Genomic DNA, 15,594 nt, shown 5'->3' with positions numbered 1-15,594 from the left:
TGTTTTTTCATTTTTTCATTTTTTCTTTTTGTTGTTTATATTTGTAAATTTTGTGACTTGCAAGAAAATAGAATGGCAATCTCCAAAATTAGAGAGATTGTGTAATAAGTAATAACATGTTATAAATTAAAAATTTAATTTCCACTTATAAATGAAAAATCAGCAATTTTGAAATTGTTACCTTTATTTATTTTTGGTATTCTTCTATTTTTATTTATTTAATATTTAATAATTTCCTTCCTTTACTTTGTGTTTGATTCTTTCACCACAGCAACACCAGTTTGTTCGATTGGTTGATCTGCTTCTCCGGCAACTTGGTCTCAATCTTCCCTTTATTGTCCGATGAGGATCATCTTCCGACACAGACACACTCACTTCTAGAGAGAGAAAAACACAACACACACACAGTTCTAGAGAGAGAAACAGTGATTGGTGGCTGATTGATTTCAGCTGAAAAACTGAGAGGGTTTGTTGATATGAGAGCTGCTATCCCTTGCTGGTTTCTGTGAGGGGTGGCTCTGATTCGCTTGGATTTGACATGGGTGGGTGTTTTCCTTGCTTTGGATCATCCAACAACGAAGACAGTACTGGTTCGGTGAAAGAAGTTGTAAAGAAAGAGTCTTTCAAGGAAGCTTCTCTTCCTCAGTCTCTCCACCCCATCAGGGTCAGCTCAGGTTTGACACCAAATTTTCAAACTTTCTCCCTCAATTTTGCTTTTACCCCCCTCTTAGGTTAATGGGTAGGCTTCAATTGTGTTCAATTTTCATTTTTTTTTGCGTGTTTTGTTAGTTTTTGTTACCTTGTTTGATTGCCCAATTGACTTGTTGCTTTGATCTGGCTCATATGAGGTTGTAATTCAACTGAATTGATTTGATGGGTAGTGGACATGTTTTTACTTCAATGAATTGAATTGCATTTTTGTTAAGAGCTCTAAGGAACATCCTTGGAGATCTACCCTTAGCTTTTGAGATGACTCGTGTATCACAATGTTTCATGATGTTTTCATCTTTTGTTTTTAGCAATTCTGGGATTGGGATGCAAGGTAGATAGATGCAGGGTCCAATGGCTGCATTGTTAGTAATGTGCTCAACATAGTGGATAATTATATAGTTTTAACCAAGATCACCTGTGGCTCTATGAAATAGAATGTAGAATGCCATTATCTAGTGAAACATTTAGTTTGTTTAGAACATAGATACTGAATACTTTATAATCGAGGCCTGTTATTTCATTATTTGTGCTGCTGGAAAATTGGTATTATGAAAACTTCTTTTGAATCACACTCTTACTGATTTTGGGATGTAATATTTGATTTAACAATGAAAACCACATCATTGAGTAATTTTTTATACAAAGGTAGTTTCTTGTATACTTTGCAATTTACCTGATTATAGTCCTTATGCTGTTTTTAAGTATTATGTGATGTTGCACATTACGCGACTGCTTAGTAATTAGCAGCATGAGACTGTGGAATCAGCCTATGTACATGATTTTATGTCTAATTAAACTGATGTGTTTTTCTATTCTTTTCACTCCTGCTTATTCATGCAGACAAATCAAAATCACGAAGTGCCTCAGATCCTAAGAAGGAAACACCTGTTGCAAAGGATGGGCCAACTGCCCATATTGCTGCTCAAACATTTACGTTCCGAGAGCTTGCAGCTGCTACAAAGAATTTTAGGCCAGAATGTTTATTAGGGGAAGGAGGCTTTGGACGTGTTTACAAAGGTCGTCTTGAGAGCACAGGACAAGTAAGTTGTGGTTGCTCCTACAATTTTATTTTACCGTACACATAAGCTCAACCATTACCTCTGATATTAGAAGGATTCACCATTTTTCGCTTTATATTTAATGTTTGTCTGTTACTATGTTGCCTCTCCCTCTTAGTCCCTGTGGTTGAAATCATTTCCTTTGCAGGTAGTTGCAGTAAAACAGCTTGACCGAAATGGTCTTCAAGGCAATCGAGAGTTTTTGGTTGAAGTTCTCATGCTCAGCCTCTTACATCATCCAAATCTTGTGAACTTAATTGGTTATTGTGCTGATGGTGATCAGCGTCTGCTTGTTTATGAATTTATGCCTTTGGGATCTTTGGAGGATCATTTACATGGTCAGATCACGTTCCTTTTAACTGAAACCTTTCCTTCCTTAATTGTTGCGTTCATTTACATTGGAAAATAACAAATGAAGTCCTTCACAAGTCTTAAACAAGAACCTTCTAATTCCAAAACACTGTTAACAAGATGTCTCTATAGTTTACACATAATGTAATGACTCCAATCTCCAAAAACTTTAGCTTGATGTTTTGACAACCATCTTTACCTCTGTTATTGCTTCTGTCATTGTTAAGGTTCCACATTGACCTGAGTTATGGCCAAATAAGTATTTATAAAGGATAGTGCAATATCCTCGCCACTGGCTTTTGGGGTAGATTTAGGCCTAACCTAAATTCTTAAGATGATATCAAAGTCTATCTTAGATCCGATAATTGACTCACTCGCATATGTTCAGTCCTTCAAACTTTTCTCTCCTAATGTCCAGACAGGTTGCACATTAACTAGAGATATGACCAAAGAAATCTTTATAAAGGGTAGAGTAATCTCACCTCTGAGCTAGCTTGTGGGGTGGAGTTAGGTCTATCCGAATTTTATGAGCATAGGGGTGAGTATTTCCATACCTTTTGTTAGGATTTCTTTGGTCATATTTCTAATCAATGTGAGACCTTAGTCGTCATTGCCTTTCCATGACCACCACTATCATCACTCTCTGCTGTCACCATTCCCTTTGTTCCCTCTCCCTCCGCCTCCACCACTGTTACCTATACCACCCTTCATCTCGACCACCATTGCCACTACTATCACATGGTTACCACCAATGCTAGCCTACCATCACCACTACATTCTCTTGCTGTTTCACGACACCGTTAATTGGTACCATCTATGTTTCCACTATTATCTTTCTTTTGAAAAACATAGACCATTTCTAGTTAGTATCAACTCTGGGACTTCAGAAAATTAAATGAATATTTTGGATGGAAGGGATGTTTAAAACTTCATCACCTGAAGTTTTATAATTGTTAATAAGATGTTCAAATTAGCTGTAGGTTCTAAAAGTTACAAAATGAGGAAAAACGGCCCTGGGATGCCCATTCTTTCTTTCTCAGTGTCAGTAAGACGTTCATTTACTTTAAACGACTGAAGTATATTACGTTTCATCTTTCAAGGGAAGGGAGTACTTTTTAAAATAGAGGGTGGGTCAGGATTTGAGGGTCTCTTCGGGAAAAGCAGTGTTATTTACCTTTTCACCTCTTAATTTCTCGTGCAATCCAAACTTTAAGATTCTGACTAATTGACCTGAACTAAAGCCAGCATTGATTGATTCTAAACCTTATGTGTGTGTGTTTGCGTGTGTGGGTCGTATGGTAATCCTCAATGACACTGCTGAGGAAAACTCAAAACAAATGAACAATCATGTAAATGGCAGCTGGGGATCAACAAAGTTAATAGCTAATTATTGAAGATAAGGCTTTCTTTCAATACATTTATCTTCAATGATCTTGTTATGGACATGAGCTGTCTTAAGTAAAGTTTGATTCAGATCTGAAATTCTGAATTGATGTCACCTAGGAGGCTTGGTATTGTCATCTATCTAGTTACAGTCTAAAATCTGAGCTTTGTTTTCACAAATAAAAGAAAATAAATATCTTCCTGTATTGCAGTTTAGACCTTTTGTGTTGCTTGATCTAGTGCTTGCTGGTTTATGTTGCATCTGTAAATATGATGAATTACATGTGAACTGGCAGGGCTCCATGATGAACAGACCCTTGGATAAGTTATTTAGAAGTACATTATAGTGTCGGTTTACATTACTGATAGTCATTGCTTTTACAATTGTATGTTATTATTAGAATCTCCCAAGAAAGGTTTCAGCTTATCCACTGTAGAACTTCCTGACTCTGAATCTCTTTCCAGGAGACAAGGAGCCTCTGGACTGGAACACTAGGATGAAAATAGCTGCTGGTGCGGCAAAGGGATTGGAATATTTACATGACAAAGCAAACCCCCCTGTGATATATAGAGACTTAAAATCATCCAACATCCTCCTAGATGAGGGTTTTCATCCCAAGCTATCAGATTTTGGGCTGGCAAAACTTGGGCCAGTTGGCGACAAGACTCATGTATCTACACGAGTAATGGGAACATATGGCTATTGTGCCCCAGAATATGCTATGACTGGTCAACTAACTCTGAAATCTGACGTCTACAGTTTTGGAGTTGTCTTCCTTGAACTTATCACTGGGCGCAAAGCCATTGATAACGCGCGTTCACATGGAGAGCACAATCTTGTTGCTTGGGTAAGTACATCACCTGCTCATCATTTTGTTAGTTTGTAGGCTGTGTACATTACGTGAATTTGTTTGTACTTAACTGTTCTGATCAGCTTCTGGATTAACATAAAACAAATTCACTGCCATTTGTCTTCATATTCGACTTTGCAGGCACGTCCTCTTTTCAAAGACCGTAGGAAGTTCCCCAAAATGGCCGACCCTCTACTTCAAGGCCGTTATCCTATGCGAGGGCTGTACCAAGCACTTGCAGTCGCAGCAATGTGTTTGCAGGAACAAGCTGCTACTAGGCCGCTTATTGGGGATGTTGTGACTGCTCTCACGTATCTGGCTTCCCAGACATATGATCCAAATGCACCCAATCAGTCTACCAGGGTTGGTCCATCAACCCCCAGGAGCAGGGATGACAGGAGGAGCATGGCAGAAAGTGTAGATAGCCCAGACCGTGGCCGACTCGGCTCCCCTTCCACCCACAGAAACTCACCTGACTTCAGAAGGAGAGATGGCAGGGATCCAAGTGCTGGGAGCGACAATGGTGGCGGGTCAGGGAGAAAATGGGGATTGGATGAGTTAGAAAGACAGGATTCTCAGAGAGACAGCCCTGTGAGTGCTGGAAGAGCTAGAGAGACTCCAAGGAACCGCGACCTCGACCGAGAACGCGCAGTTGCTGAAGCAAAGGTTTGGGGTGAGAATTGGAGAGAGAAGAAGAGAGCAAATGCAATGGGGAGCTTTGATGCTACAAATGAGTGAAGAAACACATTGCTGTTTAGGGTCTAGTGAAGAGTTTTATGATTGAGTCACAGGGAGAGATCATGTTGGTTTTCATGTCTATCCATCCAACATTGACTGTTCTTCCACATCATTCTAGTAGTCATTCATCATGTGAAGCAAACACTTTTTTTTTTTTCAAAGAAGTTGGGGGAATGGGGAGAAATTAGTATGGGTTGGGGTTTAAAATGTAATCATGCTGTGGAATGTGAATTCAATGTCCTCATCTATGTATTAACGATTTCTAGGTTCTTGTTGGTTGCATTGAGCAACAAAAGTGTCTAATTTTTGGGCCTTCATGTTTGCTCTGCATACTGGGGGTAGCTTAGTGGATTTGGTGTGGGTGTCATTGGTGTCGCATGTTATCTCGTACAGTATCCTATCCTATCTATTGTATTTCTGAGTCTATGTTTTCGGCTTATACAAAAAAACATGTTGATTATATCATTAGTTTTGCTGCATGACTCATCTATCTCTTGCTTATGCACGCTTTAAGTTGAATTCATAATAAAATATGGTTAATGATTGATATCATATGCTGATCTTAGTAGATAGTTTACCATGAAAGTGAACATGTAGTGTATATTGACTGCACTGTTGATAAATATCTGGCATGCCTTTAATTGCTTCATTATACAATTGAATAGGTAGAAATATGCATTTCTTATCATCATTCATCAGACAAGTTCAGGGAAGTTGAGATAATCTAATGATGAGATACTTGCTTTCTTCCTGTCCACCATGATTTTGACTCACGGTGATTTTCATTTTCTGATGTGTATCCCAAGATGCACTACACAACATCTACAAGCAATATAATGGAATGGACTCCCAACATAAGAAAGAACAATACCAAAGCTTGTTTTTTGCCCTTAAACACCAGCAAGATCTTATAATTATTTAACATTTTTATGTTTGGGAAAATAAATTTAAGAATTCAACAATCCTGAAAGTGAAAATCAACTTCTAATGCGTAATCTCTAAATGACATTCTGGAACTTTATTTCTTGAACTAAAACATAACTTGATTCTGTAAATTAATCTCCGGAGCAAGAAACAACTAAAATCCAGCTCCACACCACAAGAAAGGGGTGATGTTAATAAGCGTAGAAAAAGGATTTCATAATTATCATTATTTTGGTCAAGAGCATTTCATATTTTAAGGTGAATAGCCTTAACGAAATTCATATTTTAAGGATAGTATGATTAGAAAGATTGTAGCCCCACAAGTTGTCGATCTTGACGAAATGAAACCTCAATTTTGTAAAATAAGCTGAAGTGAAACTGGTCTACGGGGCACATGAAATTTTTCACAGCTGAAATTATTTATTTTTATTCCACCTTTGCATCATTATTACCGTCTGATAACCGAAATGAGATGAAGAATATCAGAGAGAAAGATGGAATTTAGCATCAGCTTTGGAAAAGATGAGTCTTAATTTATATGGTCTTATTATTTGATGGGAGGGAAATGCAAGTATTGAACATTCATTGGCGAACTGTTCTTTAAAACATTTTAGCCTAATACATGTCTGCTACTGCTACAAAAGTGTAAAGGTGGGACTAAACATATTCATTGTACTAGTTAAATCTAAAGGATTTGTTCGTCGCTTTACAATATTACAACAACCAGTTTCAACATCGGCATAACATTATCAAACTAGCCTACACAAATACAAAAAGGGGGTTGGTCACACGAACTTTGGTCAGCAAGCCTGATCATTAGTTGTCATGTCAGAGCACATCAAAATCACCAAGGCTTTTAAAACCCAACCACCCTATACTTACTCTATAAGCAATTCTGGGTGTATGTCCATTTACTTTTTTTTCTTCCCCTGCCACAATAGCATGATCTGCTTCAGTAAAACAATCCAGCAAAAAACTTCTAAGTATCATGAAGAAATACAGCATGTTTAGAAAGTATGCATACCGTGCTTGCATAATCATCCATAGTTAATTGCTTGCGCTTCTTTGTAGAAGATGGAGACTCTGTTTGTCTAGCCACAGCACGCTTTGATGGGGTCATGCTCTGAAAAATTTGTCAAACTTGAGTATGGGGAAATTTCAAAAATGCAATAGTAGAAACCTGAAGGTATTTTGAGTAAACACAGATAAACTTACCTTGGCCAGTTTTTTCTCTTTACGAGCTTGTCTCTCCCTCTCATCATATTCTTGGTTTTCCTTTTCTACCAGCCGAATGAGGGTGTCACACCTCCTGGCTAGTTCCTGTGTTGTGCGAGACTTAACAAACCAATCAAATCTAAACAAGGGAGATGTTCGAAATGCTGCCTTCAACTCATCCCAGTTCCCATAGCCGAGTTTGTGAACCATGCATATCTGCAAATTTATAGCAGAATTAAAGACCACTGGAGCTGGACATGAAAGAAAAAAATTGAAAAAATAAATGAAATTCCTACCATAAATCTGTCACATTCTTCATTATATAACTTCCCTTTGTTTTGCCCATACTGTATCTTCAACTCTAGCCAAGGATTCTTGTAACGGTCCAACTTCTTCCCTATAGCTTTCATGATCTCATCTTTCCGAGAAATTCTAGCCTCCCCCCTCTCAATGTTTTTAATAATTCTATCATAATCTGTAGACAATGATTCAAAATGCACAAATTAAGCAGAACCTTAACATTTTGATGAGACTAAATTCAAGCTACAATTGATAAATAGCACATACACATGCATAACAAAAAGAATAAATCCAGAAATGAGATGCATTTTAACTCAACACAGCACAAGTCCATATCAAAATATCAATAATGTTGGCTACATGAAAAAAGAAATTTGATTTTCTTGGACACTATTGTCAACTCAGATACACTCATTTGGATTTGGCTATCTATTTAGATTCCATGTTCAAACATACAAAATAAAAAAAGATTGCTCCTTGGTCACATTGACTGTAACATACCATTTAACTCTTTGTATCTTTCTTTGAAGACATTTGCATATCTTTCAACTTCCTCCTCAGTTTTTCCTTCCATCTCAGAAGCAATATTTATTATATCACTCCGTCCATACTTTTCACAGGCCCTAAGAAAAGTATTAAAATCTCTCCGGCTCCATGATGAAAATCCCTATATTAGCCAAATAACAAGTTAAAAAATGTCCACATGAAAGCCTAGTTTGCAAAGTATGGGGGAAATTGTTCACCTCTTCTAGCAGGCGTTCCTTTTCTTCCAACTCTTCAGCAGTCAATGGTTCTCCCACCTCTAAACATCCAATACATCATAATTAAAATTAACAATAGACATGTAGAAAGGAGGATTCAAAATAATAGTGCAGAACACACATGTACCTTCTGGTTCATCAACATCTATCGAATCCTTTATTTGATTCTTCTGATGTGCTTGCTGAAATTTTTCAAATAAAACGCATTAAACAGCAATAACTTGGAGAACTAAACCTAAACATATAAGCAAATTCAGGTTCCAGACACCTACCATGAGATTGCGTACTTCCTTTTCATACAGCTCAGTCAGCCTGTGTGTGTTGAAGAACTGGAAATCATGCCTGGAAGCAAAAGGGGGGAAAAACTGAGTAATACAGGGGCACTATATATTGAAAGGAAAATCAAGTGTAGAAGCTTACAACTGGGGCATCCTAGGAATACGGGGCTCTTTTGGTTTAGTAGGACCACCTTGACGCATAGTTTGCTTGAAGTATTCAGACTCTGAGTAACTGTAAGAAGCCAGAAAAAACCAAACCAGTATGTCATGTCATTAGAAGATACTGAATAAATTTGGAAGTATGAAATTTAAAGGGCGATGCTTACTTGCGCTTCCGCTCCCTCTTTGGTGGTTCAATCCAATTTTCACTCACAATTTTTTTGAAATCAAATTTGTCCTCATCCTTTATTTAAAAAAGAAAAATGATGTCAATGTCAATTAAATAGATCAGGACAGGCTGGGAAGAGAAGGCTGATATAAGGCATTAATAGATGGCAAAGACAGAATAAATGTCATTTTTACCTTATCATCATCAAAATCATATAATTCAGCAGCTACAAAAATAAAGTATCAGTATCAGTATCTCCAAACTAGTGAACAGCTGAAAGCATAAAACTTGTAAAGATCAAGCCATTATAATTTCCAAAGCTATAATATATAGATATAGGTTACTTACTGTCATCCATCTTAAACTTGATTGCATCTTCAGTAAATTTCTTCATCTTGGCATCAAGCTCAGCAGTTGCCTCTTCTCCTTTAGCAATAATTCTATCAATATCCTCATCCGTAATTGTACTATCCTTGGAACTGAAAACCATTTCAGCCCCAAATCTAACCATTTGAAGTAACTCATCTTTATTTACCGCTGCACATATAGGCCAATGGAACTATATTAGACAATTCATACATCATGCAACAAAGAAACAAGAACACTCATCCAGCAAATCCTACTCTTTTGTTCCGCCAATCGCCCTTGCTGAATCACCAGAGCATCAAGTGCAAGCTTTTTGTAGGCCCTTTCAATGACCTTCTCCTCAATTGTATACTGTACCATTACCGTGATGCCATGAGATACTAATACACACATCCACAGTGAAAGATTAATTGAACAGTACAATAAAGTTTAAAAATTGCATACCTCGGTGCAAAAACGGAACACTTGAACTTCTTTCTTTTGACCTATCCTATGAGCACGATCCTGAGCCTGCAAGTCAACTTGTGGGTTCCTGTTGTAAAACCATAAAGCAATCAACAAACAATGAAAATTAAGTACAGATATAAAATCAGATGGCTGTGTCCCCAACGGCTTGAAATACTGACCAGTCACTGTCATATAGAATGACAACATCAGCCGTAGCAAGATTAATACCAAGACCTCCAGCCCGAGTTGATAGCAAAAAGACAAATTTCTCACTTCCTGGCTTGTTGAAAGCATCAATGGAGGCATCACGATCATCCCCACCAGTATTACCATCTATGCGACAATATAGATATCCACGAAACATCAAATAATCTTCAAGTATGTCTAGCAGCCTGGTCATCTGGGGGAAGGCCACAAAATAAGCATAAAAGAAAATTCAAAAGTCAGTGATACATTAACATACGAAGCATTTAACAAATAAAAACAGGTCGCGAAATGTATAGCATTCACAATTGCAAGTAAGAAGAACTGTATTCTGACTGAACTGACCTGTGAAAATATGAGCACCCTGGAATCACGCTCTTTCAATTTTGGAAGTAGCTTATCCAAAAGAACCATTTTACCTGGAAATATATTTTTAAGCAAGGAGCAATTTCAGGTTTTATTCACCAACCCGCAAAAACATCTTAAGTCTCTATATAAATAGATTTTACCGGCATTGGTAATGAGATGGTCTCCTGTTGTATAGGGAGGACCAGGTTCAGCTCCTTGAAAAAGATATGGATGATTACAACATTTACGTAATTGCATAGCTATATTCAGAAGACGCTTTCGCTCTCCACCAGCATTGACAACCTCAAGATCCTTCTGCAGTAATGCTTTATAATACTGTTTCTGCATTTGTGACATGCCTACTTTGAGAATTGTTTCCTTTTTTGGTGGCAACCCTTTCTCAACATCTGATTTCAACCTTCGAAGCAGAAATGGTCGGAGAACCTAATATACACATAAATGGAAATTTCAATTATGCATCAGATTTACATTAAAGACTGACAACAATCAAAATGATGTTTCCATAATTTACCTTGTGTAATTGTTGGACAACTTCCTGTTGATCATTTTCTCCAGAGATTTGAAACCATTCATCAAAAGTTTCAGCAGAACTAAAAATTTCAGGCAGAAGAAAGTTGAGAAGAGACCAAAGTTCATGAAGATTGTTCTGTGTCATTAAAATGAATAACAAACAGCAGTCAGTACTTGAGTGTACATACAACAAAAAATATAAAATTCAGATTTCAAAATAAGCCAGAAAAGCATATAACTCAGCAATTTAAACTGCAAAGCAGAAGGAAAAACCAACAGTAACACCAAACAAGAACACTAAAACGTTCACCAATGCAAAGGATTAAATCATCTGACTTACTATGCCTGCTAACTAACCAAATTTGACTGTTAATAAAAAATCACAGTACAAGCGCAATGCCAGATGTGTAACCTCTTACAAAATTTGGTAACATACTACATAATATGGGTTCCCCTGAAGGTAGCTAATTAATTTCAAATACTCTTTCCTTACTATAATAGCAATTTCCACAGGTAATGCTATTCACATCCCTCCTCCCCCAAAAAGAAAGAAGTAAAAATGGCCTAGTCTACAACAACTAATGAAGATCATTATTTAGAAATTCAACAATGCAGCCAATATTTCCAGCACTACTAACAATTTCTTCATTTGAAGATTTGCTGAGACTCATGAGGACGAGATCATACTAATTTTGACTATATGAGAAAGTTGGCAGGACTCCATTTTCATTTTTAAAATAGACCAATAAATTAAACAAAAGTAAAGAAATAAACAATATAATTACTTGAAGTGGTGTGCCAGTAATAAGGAGGCGATAGTTTGTACTGTAGAGCCTCATTGTTTTGGACAGCAAAGAGTTCTCATTCTTGATTCGATGGGCTTCATCAATGATTATGTAGCGCCAGCTAAATCGACGCAATGCAGTCTTCTCCTTGATTGCCATTTCAAAACTTGTAACACAAACGTCAAATTTCCCAGCAACCAACAAGTCCTCTCTTATATGTCTCTGCAGCAATTTAAAAAACAGTAAAAAAGTGGTCATTTAATCATCAATTGCAAACTTTGCCCAAAAAAAAAATAAACAACCCAACAAAAGCTGGTCTTACCCTTTCATCAGGGTTGCCAAGAAATTTTACAGCACGCAGAATAGGACAAAAGCGCCGAATCTCATTCATCCAATTTCCAAGAGTAGATTTTGGAGCAACAACCATATGTGGGCCTTTGATTCCTTTAAACTCATGCAAATAACCCAATAAAGATATAGTTTGCAATGTTTTACCAAGCCCCTGCAAATCACATTTATTTGTAAATTTTAATCAGAATCAACTAATCAATAATATCTACACTACACCTTAGCCATGTGATTGGGCATTTAAATAAATTGACTTAACCAAACTACAACGATGAAGTAGATGCATTCTTATGCAATTAATAAGACAACTGCAAGCCCAACAACAAACACCTACCATTTCATCAGCTAGAATTCCATTTATTCCATTCTCATACAATCGTATGAGCCAGTTCAATCCAGCCAGCTGGTAATCCCTCATTTTTCCTTGGATACCTGTAATGATGAACAAAATAAGCAATTCACATTCATTTGAACCAGTAGTTCAAAATAATGAACCATGATACTTATCACACAAGGATTAGAATCAATCAATGTCAACTGACTAGTTTTCGGGAATAAACAAGAAAGGAACAACCAGGTGGAAGTGTTTACTAGTATGATAGGAAGATTCCATTATAGTGGAATGTACTAGATGTACTAAAAAGTGTAATAACACTTACATGCTGGTTGTGTCACTAGGCGTGTGTTTGCTGAACCATCTTCTTCTTCTTTTAGGTATTCTTCATCTTCCTCTTCTTCAGTCACTTTTGATGCATGGCGGCCCCTAAAATAGACAACAGTAAATTTCGGAGTCTATGAGAAACCACCAGTAGAAATTAACCATAATATTTTTTATGGCTACAAACAACTATGACGAGAATGACATAACTAGCATTTAAGAGGAAACTATTCAAAAATTGTTTAGCAATAATGTAAATTAAAAGACAATTGTTTCTACTGGTTTCCTGAAACACTAAAGCGCATATAAGAACTCTGCCTGTATACCAATTAGTTAGACGGCCCGTTTGTTTCTACTTTCAAGGAGTATAAAGCGTGTATATCAGTATATGCCCTTTAAAAGTACTTCAAGGCATGTAAAAATTGTATCAACTAGTTAAAAGACCAGTTTTTCCCTACTTCCAAGGCGTATAAAGCGTGTAAATGCCCTACAAAATTACTTCAAACTTCCAAGGAATGTGGTGAAGTTATAACATGTGACAAAATCTGAATGGTAAATGTAGTAAACTCCTGAGCAAAACAGAGGGAAAAGTGGGGGACATTGTCATAGACTCATAGTATGAGTGAATATTAGGAATGTACCTTCCTCGTGACTTCTTCACAGATGAAGACTGATCACCCTTAGCAAAATGCGCAAACAGCTCCGTCTGCTGTAACAGATACTTCAGACGCCCCTTTCCTCTATTGTTCTGCATTAAACATCAGAGCCATTTACTCACCAATCATATAAACAGTCAAGAACACAAACGACAAAGATTAATCATAACTACACGAACCATGTCAGCATCAATGGCTGCATTTTGAGCATCCAAAATCTCCTGAACCTTCTGCTTCTTCATTATCTGCATTTCCCTTAACCTACTCTTCTCACGCTTTCTAATTTCAGGATCAACATGATCCCCACCCTGAAGCCAGTCAACAAAAGTCAAGCTCCCAGTCAAAATCGTTTCACAAACCATGCATGACCAAAACAGCACCAAATTATAAACCCTAACAAAGGAGTGAGAACAAGAGAGTAAACGAGAACTCCAACCTGTTCGTCGTCGTCGTCATCAGCATCTTCAGCGGCGGCAGGATCTTCATCGGAATCCGGCGGAATATCCTCCGCAACTTCGTCGTCGCCGGAGCTAGCGGGACGCGCCACCGCTTCGAGCTCCTCCTCGTCTTCTTCGTCGTTGATTTGTTCAATTTGTTGCTCTTCCTCTGAAGAACTGGAGCTGTTGGAGAGTGATTCGTCGGAAGATGACTGCGTCTTCGATGGTCTCGCCATGGATTCTGAAATCAAGGGTTTGTTGGTTCGCGACGGAGAATTGAAGTCACTGTGTGTGAGATTGGGAAAATGGTGAACACTTGGTTACTTTTGCGGTATTTATAACCGTTCGATTAGGGAGTAGATGTGCGGTCACGATTGGAAGGGAAATGGGGATTTCCCGCCATCGGTGTGGAAACGAGCTTTTCCCAGTCTCATGCACTCAGGCCCATCCTTAATGGACTCTCATTTTTATTTTGAGGCTTTTTTTTTCCTCTAGGATTTGTCCTTTGGAAAAAAAAAATCATTCACAATTTTACACTCTGGAATAGAGTTGTGATATTTGACCAAAAAAAAGGAATAGAGTTGTGATAAGAGAGAGTGATATGAAAAGATGATTGAAAAAGTAAAAAAATGTGATATGATTGAAAGGGAAGAGAGAAATGATGCATTTCTTTTGATACTTGTTTCTCTCCTTGTAGTTGTACAAGGTTTCGATAGCAGAGTCGATTGATGCAGTGAAAGAAGTAATGATTCAAATATGAAAAGTAATAGTTGGTGGTTGGGATCTAGTAGAAAAAAATCACTGGAGGAGCTTGGTTTCTTTATACATATAGAAAATGATTTGAGAGAGAACAAGATTTTGAAGCCTGAGGAACAAAGAGTGATTCCAATCAAAATCATAGTACGAGTATTTTCCCCCAAATGCAAATGTATTTGTTGGGAATTTTTATCTTGGTGGATTGAGATGAGTTTAGCAAACCTCTTTTGATTTATTTTCCTGTTGTATTGAATTGATTTTATTTGGTGGCTCTACGATTAATGGAGGTCGTGGAGAAGGTGGTTCTAATCGGTATAGGTGGCCATGAGTGTGGCTCTACTGTTAAAGTTGTCGCTATTGATGTGGAGTTGTGACGTTTGAGTCAAAGTGAATACGGTTTTGGGTTAATTTATATAATTTCAAATTATTAAAAAAGGCCACATAGAATTATATTTTTTACAACTAAGGCCCGTACCGTATATTAGTATATCCCTAGCCGAAAAAAAAGGCTTAATTGCAACTTTGGTCCCCGACGTTTACCAATGCCACGATTTTGGTCCCTCACCTAATTTAATTACATGGATGGTCCCCGAAGTTGTAGGCCGTGTGCAACGTTAGTCCTACCGTTTATTTCTTAATGAAGGAGGTTTACGTGAACGTCCAGTTAGAGAGAGAAATGAGGTATGAGGAGAGAGGGAAACACGTGAGTATCACGTGACCCTTATCTGAACCCATTATACCCAAACCCCTGACCTCCCTGGAACGAAAAAGGTAACGCGATTTAGATCCCTAGGGTTTCAGATTTGGGTATAATGAGTTCATATAAGGTTCACGTGAGTTCACGTGATACTCACGTGCTTCCCTCTCTCCTCAGATCTCCTTTTTCTCTCCAACTAGACATCCACGTAAGCCTCCTCCATTAAGAAATAAACGGTAGGACTAACGTTGCACACGACCTACAATGTCGGGGACCATCCATGTAATTAAATTAGGTGGGGGACCAAAATCGTGACATTGGTAAATGTCGGGGACCAAAGTTGTAATTAAGCCAAAAAAAAAAAAAATCCAACGAATTCTTATAATCTTATCCCGTGCCAGATACATACTAGGGGTGGAAATAGGCCAGCCGGCTCGTCCGGGGCCTATGGCTCGGCTCGTTT

The 15,594-nt window shown here is 37.7% G+C and overlaps 2 protein-coding genes across 2 annotated transcripts; one reads left to right on the top strand and one right to left on the bottom strand.

Annotated features, from left to right (window-relative positions):
* Positions 1-250: 250 nt before the first annotated feature.
* On the top strand, positions 251-5,552 carry LOC130722423 (serine/threonine-protein kinase PBL27). Its single transcript, XM_057573143.1, has 5 exons — positions 251-674; positions 1,552-1,751; positions 1,918-2,107; positions 3,969-4,351; positions 4,496-5,552. The coding sequence occupies exons 1-5, from the start codon at positions 539-541 to the stop codon at positions 5,090-5,092; spliced, it is 1,506 nt and encodes a 501-aa protein (XP_057429126.1). The 5' UTR covers positions 251-538; the 3' UTR covers positions 5,093-5,552.
* A 987-nt stretch (positions 5,553-6,539) lies between these two features.
* LOC130722932 (ISWI chromatin-remodeling complex ATPase CHR11) lies at positions 6,540-13,992 on the bottom strand. Its single transcript, XM_057573820.1, has 25 exons — positions 13,678-13,992; positions 13,421-13,549; positions 13,227-13,333; positions 12,587-12,690; positions 12,262-12,359; positions 11,902-12,081; positions 11,580-11,801; positions 10,796-10,930; positions 10,425-10,707; positions 10,261-10,334; positions 9,891-10,111; positions 9,709-9,796; positions 9,522-9,615; positions 9,247-9,435; positions 9,093-9,124; positions 8,897-8,973; positions 8,713-8,802; positions 8,565-8,634; positions 8,420-8,474; positions 8,275-8,333; positions 8,033-8,198; positions 7,528-7,706; positions 7,232-7,447; positions 7,041-7,139; positions 6,540-6,945 (listed from the first exon to the last, which is right to left on the bottom strand). Exons 1-25 carry the CDS (start codon positions 13,912-13,914, stop codon positions 6,928-6,930), a joined length of 3,222 nt encoding a protein of 1,073 aa, XP_057429803.1. The 5' UTR covers positions 13,915-13,992; the 3' UTR covers positions 6,540-6,927.
* Positions 13,993-15,594: the final 1,602 nt, after the last annotated feature.

This window comes from Lotus japonicus, chromosome 6 (genome assembly GCF_012489685.1).
Source record: "Lotus japonicus ecotype B-129 chromosome 6, LjGifu_v1.2".
Lineage (NCBI taxonomy): Eukaryota > Viridiplantae > Streptophyta > Magnoliopsida > Fabales > Fabaceae > Lotus > Lotus japonicus.
The sequence above is the reverse complement of the archived record's forward strand: the minus strand, read 5'-3'. Positions and strand labels throughout refer to the sequence as shown.